Source organism: Lissotriton helveticus, chromosome 2_2 (genome assembly GCF_964261635.1).
Source record: "Lissotriton helveticus chromosome 2_2, aLisHel1.1, whole genome shotgun sequence".
In the NCBI taxonomy this organism is placed as follows: Eukaryota; Metazoa; Chordata; class Amphibia; order Caudata; family Salamandridae; genus Lissotriton; species Lissotriton helveticus.
The window spans coordinates 194,008,637-194,023,502 of NC_136060.1; the positions used below are offsets into that span (position 1 = coordinate 194,008,637).

The 14,866-nt window shown below is 45.7% G+C and overlaps 1 protein-coding gene across 1 annotated transcript in view; it reads right to left on the minus strand.

Moving 5' to 3' along the window:
* Window positions 1-312: 312 nt before the first annotated feature.
* The window catches only part of PGM2 (phosphoglucomutase 2), a 368,921-nt gene continuing 354,367 nt past the window's right edge, over window positions 313-14,866 (minus strand). The window contains exon 14 of the mRNA XM_078678353.1: window positions 313-690. Within this exon, the coding sequence (XP_078534479.1) occupies window positions 588-690 (103 nt within the window). The 3' untranslated portion in view covers window positions 313-587. The remainder of the gene's footprint in view (window positions 691-14,866) is intronic.

Below are 14,866 nucleotides of genomic sequence, written 5' to 3' on the forward strand. Positions count from 1 at the left end.
CCAGCGTGGAGATGGGATTATTGGTGTTTGGTCTTCTTGTGCATGTGTGTGCTGTGACATGTGCCACTGGACATGTTGTGTCACGTTTACATCTGGTTGGAATGTCTCTAGGCCAAAGAACCGTAGAACTGAAGTTCATGTTGTGCGGTTTTAAGTCACTTCTAGGTCTGACTGTTGAGTCCTGGAGACGATGAAGAGATGCTTTCAGCTGAACCTGTTGGTCCCAATGCAGACCTGCTTCTCTTCTCTTCCTTTAAAGCACGGCAGCTGCGATATAAAATAAGTGCATTGCACAAATAAAGACATGATGTATTTGTTTCTTTAGATTGTGACATTTATTGTATCACAATGGAAAATAATACCGTACCGTAGGAAATAAGTTATGGCTTCTTTAAATGTCACCTGGTTAAAAATAAAGCATACCCTTATAGGACACTGAACTGAATAAAAATATGGCACTTAGGTTAAATGTGAGTGTACCACCTTCTAAAAATAATTCATTTACGCATAAAAACATAGTTTTTATTTTCCGTGCACAGTTATTCCTTGCACATTTGACTACATCTAAGGAATTAACCGTGCTCCTTTCATTCTGTCTTTGCTTGCAAGTTATTTTTCTTTGGCTGAAAGAAATGCTCTTCAATCGCCTCGGCCAGGTCTTCAAGCTCCTTCTTCAGTTGTTCAAAGTCACTGGGAAAAGAAAGCACATGTTATTATTTTCTGAAGTTAAGCCGTTGAGAAAAGCAAGCAACCATTACTTAAATCCTGATGCTTTCACATCTCTGCAGCAAAACATTTAAACAAGATGAGTCATATACCCGCTATCACTGTCAACTCATTCATTTATAGACAGGTGTAAGGCGCCTGTATGGTTCAGGGGTCGCTCATCTAAATGGAGCCGCTAGTTCTGGGCTCCACCGTGTCCTCTATGTAACCCTCTACAGATTTAGGCACCGACTCAGACACTGAAACTCAACCCTATTTTAATCCGGTTCTCCCCTTCAGAACCTGTTTTATAAACCTGATCATTCTCAACTTCTGTCTTCTCCTACTCTGACCTCTTCTACACATTCTTTAAGTCTTATTTTCGACTCTTCTTTGAACCTACTGTTTCTAAATCGATTGTTCTACATTATTTTAGTTCTATAGCCCAAGATCATGGTATATCCAGATCGTGTAACTAAGATTTTTTTTTGTGATGCTCATTTTCACATTGCTTCCACTTAGGGCATGTCTTATTCTGCGACTTTCTTGTGGCTGTTCTCCGCATGTTTGATTACTCTTAAGGGCATCAATCACACTGCACCATTTGAAACTTCAATAGTCACTAATTGAGTTTATGTTACGCTGTTCAAAAGTACAAACACGTTGCTTTTCTCAGGAGGACAATTATGCTATTTCTGTGCTATTGACTTTTTCTTTATGTGCTCATATGGCAGGGATTTCAGCCGCACGAGGCTGATATATTTTTATGTTGTGGGTTTTGCGGCGTTGGCAACTTTAATTCAAAGCACATTAAATAACAAGCATTTGCAATGCAATCGGTCTTGCATTTGCGAGAGTTATTGCTTTTGGCTTTGTAAATAATGTCTTTTACCTATGTGTTTTGGTTTGGATTGGAGTGGATGTTTGTGGTTTGGAGTAAAATTATGAGCGTTTAATTGGAATTGTTAGTTGTGGAATTGTGTGGGGTAGAATTGTGTGGTGTTAGTGTAATTGTGTAGTGGAATTATGTGGCATGGTGAATAGTATGAGAAGGAGAGAAAGAAGGGGAGAGTAGGCCACAAATGCATAAAGATGATGTGCCTGTGTACGCAGAAGACACCCGAAGAAGAGGAGCAGAGTGTTAATTTAAGGGATGGAAATTTTGAAAAGGCACAGGAGAGAAACTGTGCTCGAAGACCTGAAGAGAACCAATGAGTTTTGTTTTTACCACTTAAGGGATTTCTATAGCTATCCCAAATTGGCATATTAACTTGTAAAAAAAAATAGCAGTTAGAAATAGCACAAACTCGACACAAAGTGTTGGAGCACTTTACATGAGCACCAGAACCATTACACATGAACAGATTCATTTTTGGTAGGCACAAGGAAGATTAATTGATTTGCCCAGAATCACAAGATGTGGAGCTGTTGGAAAGTGGGTTATTGGTAGGGGCAAATGTAGGTCTGCCACTGGCAATAAGGCCACCAACACATAATAGGACTCAGCATGGGTCTTAGAAAACTAATACTATGCTCAACCCTTGGTAACATGGCTGCGGGCAGACAGGCTTAACTTCAAAGACAGGCATGTAAAGCATTTAAAAACACAATTTCAGTAAATAATTAAGGCACAACACATAATAAAAATCTAACACCAATTAATATAAATAGGAATTCGTTTTTCTCTTTAAAACGACATAAAAATGACAAAAATCCAATCTAGGGAACTGAAGATATGAATTATCAAGGATTTAATAGAATGTAGCACTTAGAAGATTATAGCACCATATTGTGATACCTGATCGCGATAGACCGGGCCAAGGTCAAAGTTTCAGGCTGGGCGCGATGGAGCCCTGAGCAGCTACAGCTACAGGCAGGTCCCGATCTCATTTTCTACCTTCACAGAAATTTTTCTGGAGCTTTTTTTCCCCGAAGGCCCTCAAAGCTCCGAGCCAGTCCGGATCCGGTGAGGGTTCGCAAGCTTTATTTGTGAAGAAGTCCGGGTCAACTTCCCTGGAGCGGACTTAGAAAATTTCTCAAGATCGCTTCAGCGGGGCAACCCAGGAATCCAGGCCGGCATGCAATGGAAGGCAGGCGGCTTGGCTCTCGCGGTTGCTCCCGGTCACGTTTTCTATGAGCTGACTTAGAAACTTTCCTGGAGCTTTTTCTCGCTGGGTCTCTCAAAGCTCCTCATGTATCCGTATCCGGTGAGCGTTCGCCGGCTTCAGTTTTCCTCTAGTCCTGGTCAAACTCTTGAAGTTGGACCCATGGAGCTTTTAGCGGGACGAACCTGGATGGCTTGGCAGGCTCGCGGTTGAAGGCAGGTGGCCTGGCTGGCCAGGTTGAGTCGGTCCCTCCAAGGAGATTTTTTTCACAGTTGCTCCAAAGTTCTCCAAAGTTCTTGAACTTCTTCCTGAAGTTCCTCAAGAGGACCCAAAGTGTCTCAAACTTACACCAAGGGTCCAACTTTTAAGATGGTCCTTGAAAGTTGAGGACGTCAGTTTCCACAATCCACTGGTACAAAACCCTTACAAATCCACTGATGGTTCTCCAAGGTGTAGATTTAGTTGGTGATGTTCCAGATTTGCTCTTTTAACCCGTAGCTTTCAGGTAGTCCACTCTTAAGTTCTTTTTCAGCAAGATAATCCCCAGGGCTGTAGTTTCAGATGGTGCAGGCTTCAGAGGTCAGGCCTTAGAAATATTTGCACAGCAAAACTTCTCAACAGGGCACTTCTTGCTTCAGTACGTTTCAAGCAACAGATCAGGAGGGCTCTGTCCCTCTCAGATACATATTCCTAGTTCTCTGGGTCAAGCAGAAGGTCACTTCTGACCAATCGGAGCAGGGTAACTCCTTCAATATATGACCATATCCTGTAGAGTGAGGCATTATTTTGTCCCAGAGTGCATCAAATCTTCCAAATACATAATGGCTGATTTTCCAGCAAGGAGGTAAGAGCTGGCTAAACACACCCCTAGGATGGCTAATTTACTTCGACTCTCCCCCCTGCATCTGCTCTTACCTTCCTTAATCCTACCATCTGCCTAAGGTGGGAGTTCAGAGCTGTAAATAACATAACATAATATAAGGTGTATTTGTAAAGCGCACGTTCACCCATAGGTCTCTTGGCGCTGAATAACAGATGTTTATTACTACCCAACTCAACGGTGCTCATTTTATCGACCACAGATGGATGAAAGGCTGAGTCGACCCGCCGGGATCTGAACCTGTGACCATGAGGTCGAACACAGGCTCTTGCAGTGGATGCATTAGTCCAATGACCCACCAGACCCGGCTAATGACACTGGTCTCTACTCTCCTCTTTGAAGAACATAGTTTACGACTCTTCCCCCTGGCCTGCCATTCCTACGGAGCAGCACACTGCCCTGCCAGCAGAGCTGGTTAACCCCTGGGGCTCTTTATCACCTCTACAAGGCAGACTGGCTAATACACTTAACTCTGACCAATCAGGACAGGCCACTGGAAGGCTGAATTTGGACATACAAAGAAAAAGTCTTAGAACTTCTTGTATGTACACTTTAGGAGAAATTCAACACTATATTATTGGATTTATGAATACTTTCTGGGAAGACTTTGAATGCCATTTCTAGCCCTCTCCTATCAAGAGTTATTAATCCATAACTTCATACCCTGTTAACCTATGCCTGTGAATGTTTGTGTCTTTGTGTGCGTGTGAAGCTCAACATCTGATTAGCAATGATGTTGGTGCAGAGAATGATGTTGAGAGTATGTGCGTGCTAGAGCAAAAAGCATTGAGAGAGAAGACTGAGAATAGATTGAGAAGAGCCGGCTGTCTTTCTCTCTAAACAAGTGGAATATCTCTGCCACAAGGAGGGAAAGAGGATTCCCCAAGAATCCAGTGCTCTGAGGTGGCGGACCCTGGAGCTGGAAAAAGACAAGGCAGACTTCTACAAATGCATGGTTTGGAGCAGCTCTTCCGATCCATCACAGTTGTAGGTGGACCAGTGCTATGCGGAACAGAAAACATTTGTTAAGTTGAATCTGTTGATGGCACAAGGGAGAAACCATTCATTCTAGAAGGATGTTACCTTATCCCTTATTTCACTTCTAGAACTAGAAATGGCCAGATAAGTCTCAGTTTTCCATGGTACCCCCAGAATTCCCAGCATGCAAAATATGGTGCTTATGTCTTTTTTGGACTGCTATAGGCATGGACAGTTGTAGTGTGTAACATATCTGTATGTAAAGACAGAAAATACACTGAAGGATGAGTGCTGGCAACATTGCCACTTGCATGACTTCTCACCATTCATCTCATCTACAAGTCTGGCCATTTTGGCCAGATTTAGGGCTTGAATGGTGGAAATGCTGCCTGCCATGGCAGTGAAACATTCACCTTCATCAATATGGCAGAAGAAATCTGACATCCTAGTGTACTCTGCCGATGTGGCAGAGGTTTTTCCATGAAAGTGGCAGTATATTCCATTCAAAGAGATAATTTGAAGGGACATCTGGCAGCCCGTCAGCCAATGCCCATGTTAGATGGTGGACACTAGCCATGATCCCAGAAATTGGGGGTTACATTGCAAGTGCCCACATTTTTAGTCTCCTTAACATGTGGATGGGATTTTACTAGCATGCCATCGATACTACACTTTTCTAAAAGTTTACAGTGATTTCCATGGGGCTTTTTCATAGAACTATTTCTACCTGAGACGGTGGTGGATCAGCCACTCTGGATAGGTCTCTTCACGTGGGCTGCCATAAAAAAAAGCAGACGTTCAGAATATGTAGATAATTTTGCACATCTACATATTTAAACAGTGCAGAAAGGAATGCTGGCACCACAATATTTATTTTCTATGTGGTCACAGACCCACTTGCACTCTATCCTTGACTTTCTACTTATGATGTCATTTGGTCATAGTGGCTTTATAGGTTGCTCAAGTAAAAATGGGTCAAGGATTCTGAAGTCTAACTTGGTGTGTCACAGGACTATTTGCTAGAACCTCCCCCTATGTGTGTATAATACTTTGAGAGCATCACACTCGCAGAAGAGGTCAGTAGTGCTTGTGCATCGTGGTCTTCCCTCCATCTCTCATCTCTTTGATTGCTTTCATCCTCCCAACTGCTTCAGCTTGTCTGCCTACTTCCCCTGTCATTCCTTGCTGCTCTTCGCCCACTGCTATAGCAGTACATCTCACTGGCGGTGTAGGCTTTCTGGGGAGTGTTGCATGCCCGAGACGAGAGGGGGCACACAGGAGCAGTGGGCTCTGCTGGAGTTCTGTGTTGCTTTGAGGTAAATTACGTGAAGATGGCTCCTGGTGCAGCTTGTGAACCCTACTTGGGGTTGAGTTGAATTAAGCTAATAGAAATTGAATTGGAGCGTCCTGCTTATTTTTTTTCTTACTGATTTGGAAACAGGAACCAGCATTAAATGGAAACCTTGTGTCATTTCAACTTGACCACACCGATTAGGATTTGTGTTCTTGTCTGTTTGTGAAGCCGGATATCCCACCGCATCTTTTGAAAAGAACAATTCAGCGGCAGAGTTCTATGTCAGGAATTTACAAATAACAATACCTCAATACTGTGAATACGAAGCAGATCCTAAACAGATTATCAATTAAGTGCTATTTATGTTTAATATACAAATGAAGGCACGGTCAGTACATTTGGTTGGGACTAGCTAGCCCCTATTTCTATCATTGTGCTCTCCTTCTGGCACTGTGCAGAGTGAAGGTGGAGCATTCAGTGGGCAAAGACAAAGGGAGTCTCACAAGTGCATCCAGGCTCCCCGTGTGCTCTGCGCCTTTCTCATCAAACACCCATCGATAGCTTATTATACAAAGAATCACATCCTCTTTTCTGATCTCATTCTATTTGAGTTTATGGATCATAAAGGCATGGTCTAAAGACAATCCAAGATGAGGTCTGGACTTCTTAGAATGTTTGCAGCTCAACTGACCAAATATAGAAGGGAAAGGCAGACAAAAGACAAGCTACCTGGTCCTCTTGAATGGTATAAAAAGCCTAGACTGCAAAGCAAAAGCCGGACCATACAAACATGAACCAATATATGATCCCCCCATTTGATGCTAGGGGGGGCGTGACCCTCTCCACATGCCTACACATCCTCACAACCCACTGCAGATTTGGGGATGATTTTCAAGGCCATTCAGGACTCCAGGAAGGCTGTGGAATCCAAGGTTGATAGCCTCCATGTGGACATTTCCCTGATTCAACAGGACCTCTGAAATGTTGTAGACAGAGTGACCGAGAGGGGCACGGACCTACGCGAACAAAGACGAGGTTACTACGCTCAAACATCAAGTATCTAAGCTCTTGTCCTCAGTTGCGGCTCTCTGTGCGTGGGTAGAGGATGCTGAAAAATGCTTAAGATTCAACAATCTCCGCCCGTGGACCTGCCCGAGTCACTGGAGGAGTGGTTCCAGTCTTGGATACTGACTGGCAAACTGTTCAATATGTTTGTTATAGAGAAGGCACATCACTCACGCCCCCCCCCCGGCTGGGGCCCAATCTCGACCTGTGATACTGCACCCGCTCAACTATCAGGACTGAGATGTCATCCTGCATGAAACCCGTGCCCGCCCATCACTCCAACTCCAAGATCCTTATTTTCCCTGATTATAGTCGTCGCTCCTCTTAGAAGGTAAAGCAGAAACTCTGGACCCTCAACATACGTTGTATACTCCTGTTCCCAGCCCGTCTGCAGGTACTTTTTCAATATGCAGCCCTTTCCTTTGATACCCATGAACAGGCCTTGGAGTGGGCGACAGAGCAACGACCGACGTAATGACCTTTGTCAGGGGCACACCCTTCTGAGGATTTGGACTGCCACTCCAGGGCAGTCCCTCAGCAGCAGACTAGAGGGGGCCGTTCCCGCTCCAGGAAGTCTAGGGTTGAGCATCATGAGGTTCCCACCTCGCCGGGCCAGGTGCCAGCTGGGGACGGAACACAGGTGTTGCAGGAGCTGGATGATGCCTTCATCTTCAGGCCCTTCAACGATGTGCTAAACTCTGGGTCTTCCTCTTCCCTGCCTCCCTGACCTTGGGCACTGATTTCTCCTTGACCTATAAACTAACCACAATGCGATCCTCCATGGGCGGCAGTGGGGGCCTGGGTGGCTCGAACCCGGCTCCTGCTGAGTGGTGGGGTGGATACACACATGGCATTTATCCATTGGCGGTGTCCCGTTTGCCATATAGTGGACTTCACTACTGTTCAATTACATTTGGCCCCAATATGTATTGCTTTCCTCTTTTGCCTCCGCATGCTATAAGAACAACATCCTGTTAATTGGGCGCCTTTATACCACAAATGTTTCCGCTTGATTTCTATGTTATTGACGTGCTTTGTTTATGGACGACAGATTCTTCTTGGTTACAAAAGTGGGGTGGGGGGAGTTGGGAGAGAATTTACGTTGACCCCTCAGAGCTTGGTTTGTTGTTGTAACCTTAAAATATACTTGGAATTGTTGCAACTCCATTCTTTACAGATGTCTCTGGTTCAATGCAGATCTTACGCACACCTTCTTCCCCCACCATGTCACCTCCTAATTTCACACTACTCTTCTGGAACATGAATGGCGTGCTTAATTAATTCATTTATTTATTTACGGATGAAACAGTCCACGGTGCTCCTTTATGTCAAAAGGTATAGGGCAACAGTCGTCTTCTTACAGGAAACTCACCTGCTGGGCTTCCGATGCCCTTTCCTTGGACGTTTCGGGTACGACTGCTTTTTTCACGCTTGTTTTGTGAGGGGCTCCCATGGGGTAGCCATCTTGCTACACAAAGCCCTCTCCCTAATGGTCACAAGGTCCATGTGGATCCCCCAAGGGTGCTACGTGGGGGTCGAGGGTCTATAACTTCATTTCCTGCTACATCCCTCCACTATTACTGCAGCCTACCTTTCAGATGCTTCAGTCCTTTATTCTGACTCTTCCTTTGGGTGGTACTGTGATGGACGGGGACTTTAATGCGGTAACTGACCCCATTCTTGATGCCTCTTCTGCTTCGAATCCTAGCCTTTGTACCTGCTTGGCTTGTTTGTCCTCCTGTGCAGTCTCCATTGGCCTTTGCAATGCCTGGCGCCACTGGCATCCAACTGAGCGGACTTATACGCATTCATTCGCTCCACACAATACTAAACCACGGATTGACCTACTGTGGTTGCCAGCTGAGGGTCTTCTTTCTCTGTAATCCGTTCACATCCTCCCACGCGGCATCTCGGATCACGCCCCCCCCTCCCCTACTGATAGAATGGGGCACCCAAACGCAACCTTCTTCCTGCTTGGGGGTATAGCTCCTGGTACTTGATGGCCCCTGAATGAGTTGTGTTCATTGAGGAGGAGTTGCAGACCTTGCGGCTTAACGCGGGCTCAGTGTCATCACCAGTTACACTGTTGGCATCCAGTAACAAGCCAATGCTCGTAGACAATCCAGGCAAGCCACGATAAAATGGTAACCAGTTCAGAAGGAAGGCCACCTCAAAACGGTATAACAATATGTGGACGATGTTCATATTGTACCCTGTATCCGGTCAATCCTACCTTTAATCTTTTTAATGAAACCTCCGGGCGTGCTATTAACGTCACATTGCAACCAAAGACAAATCCTTGGTGGAAAGCTATTTCTGTAGAAAATTGCTAGGAAAAGACTTCAGACACCTACAGCGTCTGACGTAGACTTTGGAAATAAAGCGAACCATACATGATTGAGCACATACATTCTTGTACTTAACAAAAAACACAATGATAAGCTAGCTAGTAAAACAATAAGGCACGTGGTTTGATGAAAGATGTCCTATGCTTTACCTGAAATATTATATAAACTGTTTCAAAGTGGGCGTCTGAATATTTAGCGCGGGTGTATCTTCAGATTGGCAGTAGCCTGGCAACACTGCCATCTGCCACTGTATTGGTATTGCCAATAGGTCCAGTCTTAAAGTTCTAACTCTTTCAAACAGCACCTTATGCACACCCGTGTTAGCACATTAAAGCCAGACCTGTTGACTTTACATTTGCTACAATTTTGTGATGGCTTCTCAAAGGCGAAGAACACCCCTCTATGCTGCCACCCATCATGGGCACAATATTAGGGAACACTGAACCCGTTTTCCTTTGAATAGTCAGACGTCGGTGACACAGACAATTTTCTCTCGTCTGCTCTAAATTCCTCATCCGGGCCACACACAACATATGTTCCCTCATTTACTGATATTAATTGGAATGTTGCAACATGCTTGTGACTGAGACTGCAATGTCATAAACCAGTGTCGGGACAAATGAAAATCCTGCAGCGACTTTCAGCGAACAAAAGGGTGGTCTCAAGGTGATGTATATTAATTTTTGAGGTCTATGTTATTTGTTTTAAAATGCACTGTCATTTGTTAGGTCTGGCATTAAGCTAAACTTTTAGATTTTACTCAAATTATATGTATATAATTCTTACTTATAGGGGATTTCAATAAATCCTCTTCATTCATTGGTCTGTTGTGTAACTCAAATTTTCTTGCACACATCAGGGTACACAGCGTAGGGCAGTAACACTCCACTTCAGTCACTGGCCAAATGTACCCACAGTGACAGCGTGGCATTCTGCTCTTTCACAAGGAGCACGTCCACACACAAAGTAATTCCATTCAGTGGAGACTATGGCAATGTGTGCTTTTGGTACAAACAATTATTTTAGCCAATGCTTCCTTTTTTAATACTGACGAGGTCCTGCAAGCTCCCTTAACCATAACATTTTACAAAAACCATGACGAAACAAGCAGTGGCAATGCCAAAAGGCTGGCAGCAACGCCATACCGGTATGTTTTCCTAATACGTGTAAATAAATTCCTAATAATTTCTTAGCAGGCTAAGGTGGACGCGATTGTGGTGTATAAAAATCACAAAGGATAGAGGACAGTCCTTCACTTGCTTGAAACTCGAATTTTGGATTTCTACACTGGTTTGTCTGTGCCTAATTTGGATGCTCGAGTTTTCCAGAATCACCTCGAAAAATGGTTTGCTTCTTTTAATTGTCATTGCCAATCTTTTCTTCCTATGGGGTGGCAGTTTGTGTTCTACAAAGCAAGTCATTTAATCATTCATTGACATCGTCCCTGAGGGCCTAGCCCACACACAGGCCACATTTGGCACAGAGAAGAGCGATATTTGGAGAAAAAAAACCCGGGGGAATTTAATTTCCCCATTGATTTGCACTGAAGTATACGGAAGTAAGTTTCACACAGCCACTTTTGGCTAACACGTAATCGTTGAGTGCTGGCTTGGCTCCTTCGTCTCAAGCCTGGGTCTGTGAAAAAGAATATAGATTTACAGAAAAAAATGTTGTTTGTACCTAATCCCATATACCACCTGCTCTGCTCCTGTCACGTCACTGCTCCTGACCCGTCACTTCTCCTGCCCCGTCACTTCTCCTGCCCCGTCACTTCTCCTGCCCCGTCACTTCTCCTGCCCCGTCACTTCTCCTGCCCCGTCACCTCTCCTGCCCCGTCACCTCTCCTGCCCCGTCACCGCTACTGCCCCGTCACCGCTACTGCCCCGTCACCGCTACTGCCCCGTCACCGCTACTGCCCCGTCACCGCTCCTGCCCCGTCACCTCTCCTGTCCAGTCACCTCTCCTGCCCGGTCACCTCTCCTGCCCGGTCACCTCTCCTGCCCCATCACCTCTCCTTTCCTGTCGCCTCTTCTGTCCCGTCACTGCTCCTGCCCAGTTCACTCTGTGTACAACATTGACAAATTACACAAGGTGGCAAGTTCCCCACAGTCCTCTGTTTGGGGAAACCTCCTCTGTAATCACTAACTACCATCTCACTGGCATACGCTAAAGGCAGACTGCGCACGCATTGTCATTCGAAAGGGGTTAATCAGCCTCAATCGGGATGACAATGGGCCTGCCCTCAGTCTGCGAGAGCTCAGGGAGGGGATGCTACAGCCTCTAGAGTTCAACAGAGAAGTGCGGAATGAAAAAGTTATCGCGTCCCAGGATGCTTTTTTGAAAGAAAGAAGTAGGGGAACGCACTGATTTCATTTTTAAAAGTAGGGGCACGCCGTGCCCTTCCGATCCCGCCCACTTCTACCACTGCACCTGCTTAGCTTTGAACTGCTCACTGAACATTACTTAAGCACAGACACCACGAGGGATCAGATATCCTGGGATCAATAGAGGCAGAAACTGTTTTGTGCTCTGATTTTATTCCGTGTGCGATTTTTAAATTATCAGAAAAACATCCTTACGCGCTTATTTCGTTCAAAAATTCGTATCCGAGGTGATGGACACATTCAGGTTTTTCTGTGGCCTCGAGTAATTTGGCGCAGGAAGAGATTCTGCAGTCTTCAGTCTTAGCATCCACAGGATAACTATTACTTAGGGTGCAGTGTACGGCTGGGCCCATCAGAGGGCAGCATCTAGCCTAGATTTTAACAAGACCACTCCAGTTTCCTCTCAGCTGACATTAGCTCAATGGTAATGTTTTCAGTGATGAAAAGCACATAAACTGCTCTTAGAGTAGTACGCATTTAATGTGCACAGAAGTTGCATAAGATTGAAGCGTATTTACATATTAATGCGAATAATTACATTACTTTTGATGTCTGTAAATGCATTTCCCATTTTCACTTTCGTGAGAGAAGTCAAATAAACATGAGTCTCATATGCACAGCAATTCTACGATTGCACACCCGTTATTAGCAAAATGATAAGGGTTGTAAATGCAAGAGGGCTTTTTTTTTACGTACAAAAGCCCTTTTAGGAGTCCGAAAATTGCATTTAGCGCCCAGTTTCCCTTTTTAAATCGTGTTGGCTCAGGAGTAGGCAGCGGAATAGGGACTCAACGCCTGCTCCCCTTTAGTTTTTCAAAACGGAAAAGTGTTTTTTTTATGGAGTAGCTCTGGTTTCATTAAGGAACATGGGCTGGTTTAAAAAAGTTTTCTTTGGAATGCAATAAATGGAATGGTGGCCTGCTGTCCATTACAGCCCGTGATTGCTTTACAATACTGTATAAATACAAATAAAACAAGCATTTGGCAAACCCAAGCGGTCTATTGGGTTTGGCCATTTGTTTTGCAAATGTTCCTGTGCATTAGAAAACAAATGCTTTTTGCCAGTGGTATGCCACATCAGAAAAACAAAAACCGCAATGTTAACTGCATAAGCATGATGCCTGCATCCACGCCATGATGCTATTGTAGACTCACGTGAGGACACATGAATAGATCACCAAGAGGACACTTGCATAGGATATGACGCAGCAGATGCCATTTTGTTAACCATTCCAAGACAGCGGGTGCCACTTAGAGCGGTAAATAAAATAAATATTTACATGTGCTAAAGCACAAGTTACTACTTGTGTAACGATATATCTGTAAGAAACATTAGTTAGTATTAGATTCCTTACCTTAGAATATCCCCAGGCGTCAGACTGGATCCGGAAATTTTTGCGTAGCAGTACCCTTGCGCGTCGGTAGGCGTCGTCTGCGGCTCCGCGTCCGTCGTCGGCGTCGTGGGCGCCGTGATGACGTCGTCGGAGTACTTAGACGCCGCCTCCGCGTGCTGACGTCAGTTCTTAGACACAGCTTTTCCGCGCCAGAAACGCAGAGCCATGTTGAAAACCAACACTGGTGCCATTGAAACTAGGGCCCTGAAGGGGACAACCCTAACCCTAGATATTGGTTCGCAGAACGGGGAGGATGCGTGGGTCGGTAAGGAATCTAATACTAACTAATGTCTCTTACAGATATATCGTTACACAAGTAGTAACTTGTGCATCTGAAAGAGACACGTTAGTATTAGATTCCTTACCTTAGAATAGATACCCCAGCAATACCAACCCCGGTGGTGGTCTGCGAACCAATAATCACACCAGAAAGTCCTGGAGGACGGAACGGCCAAAGAAGCCATCCCTCCGGACTTGACTGTCCAGGCAGTAGTGTCTCGCAAACGTGTGCAGCGATGCCCACGTAGCTGCCTGACAGATGTCTCGTAAGGGCACACCCCTGCCCAGGGCAGTGGTAGTCGCCGTCGCTCGGGTAGAATGAGCCCGCAGTCCAACCGGGGGCTCCTTCCTAGCCAGGGAGTAGCATGCCTGGATACACAGGATGATCCACCGGGAGATGGTCCTCTTGTGCACCGTTTTCCCCTTCTTAGCGCCCACGTAACCAACAAAGAGTTGGTCATCCACCCGGAACTGGCGTGTGCGATCCAAGTAGAATGAGAGCGCACAGTTTGGGTCCAGACGGTGGAGCCGCTCTTCCTCTTTAGAGGGATGCGGTGGCGGGAAGAAGGTTGGCAAGGTGATAGACTGCCCGATGTGAAAGGCTGTGACAACCTTGGGCAGGAAAGAAGGTTTGGTACGAAGCACCACTTTGTCCGGATGGACGGAAAGGAAAGGTGGAGTACAAGAAAGAGCCTGGAGCTCACTCACTCTCCTGGCAGAGGTGATGGCAACCAGGAAAGCAGTCTTCAAAGCCAGAAGGCGAAGAGGACAGTTGTGAAGTGGCTCAAAGGGAGCGCACATCAGGAATGTCAAAACCAGGTTCAAGTCCCACTGAGGCATCACAAACGGAACAGGAGGAAACGTGTGAGTGATGCCCTTAAGAAATCTGTTTACAATAGGGGACTTGAACAAAGAAGGCTGATCAGGTAGCCTGAGAAAGGCTGAAAGGGCAGAAAGGTAGCCCTTGATAGTGCCCAGAGCAGAGCCCTGCTGGGCAAGAGAAAGAAGGAAGAGAAGAACCTCAGAAAGAGGGGCAGAAAGAGGATCCACAGCCTTTGCTGTGCACCATGCCACAAATCTGTTCCACCTGCAGGCGTATACCGACTTTGTGGAGGGACGCCTGGCTGCCAGAATGATGTTACAGACTTCAGGAGGCAAGTCAAATGGCCTCAACTGTCGCCGCTCAATCTCCACGCATGGAGGTGGAGACTGGACAGGTTCGGGTGGAGGACCGTCCCCTGCTGCTGCGACAGAAGGTCCTCCTGAAGAGGCAGACTAACCGAGGGATCGACTGACATACTGAGTAGCTCTGGATACCAGTACCTTCGAGCCCAGTCCGGAGCCACAAGGATGACTTGGGCCCGGTCGCGCTTGATCTTCTTCAGCACTCTGGGCAGAAGTGGTATAGGCGGAAAGGCGTACAACAGACCGCAA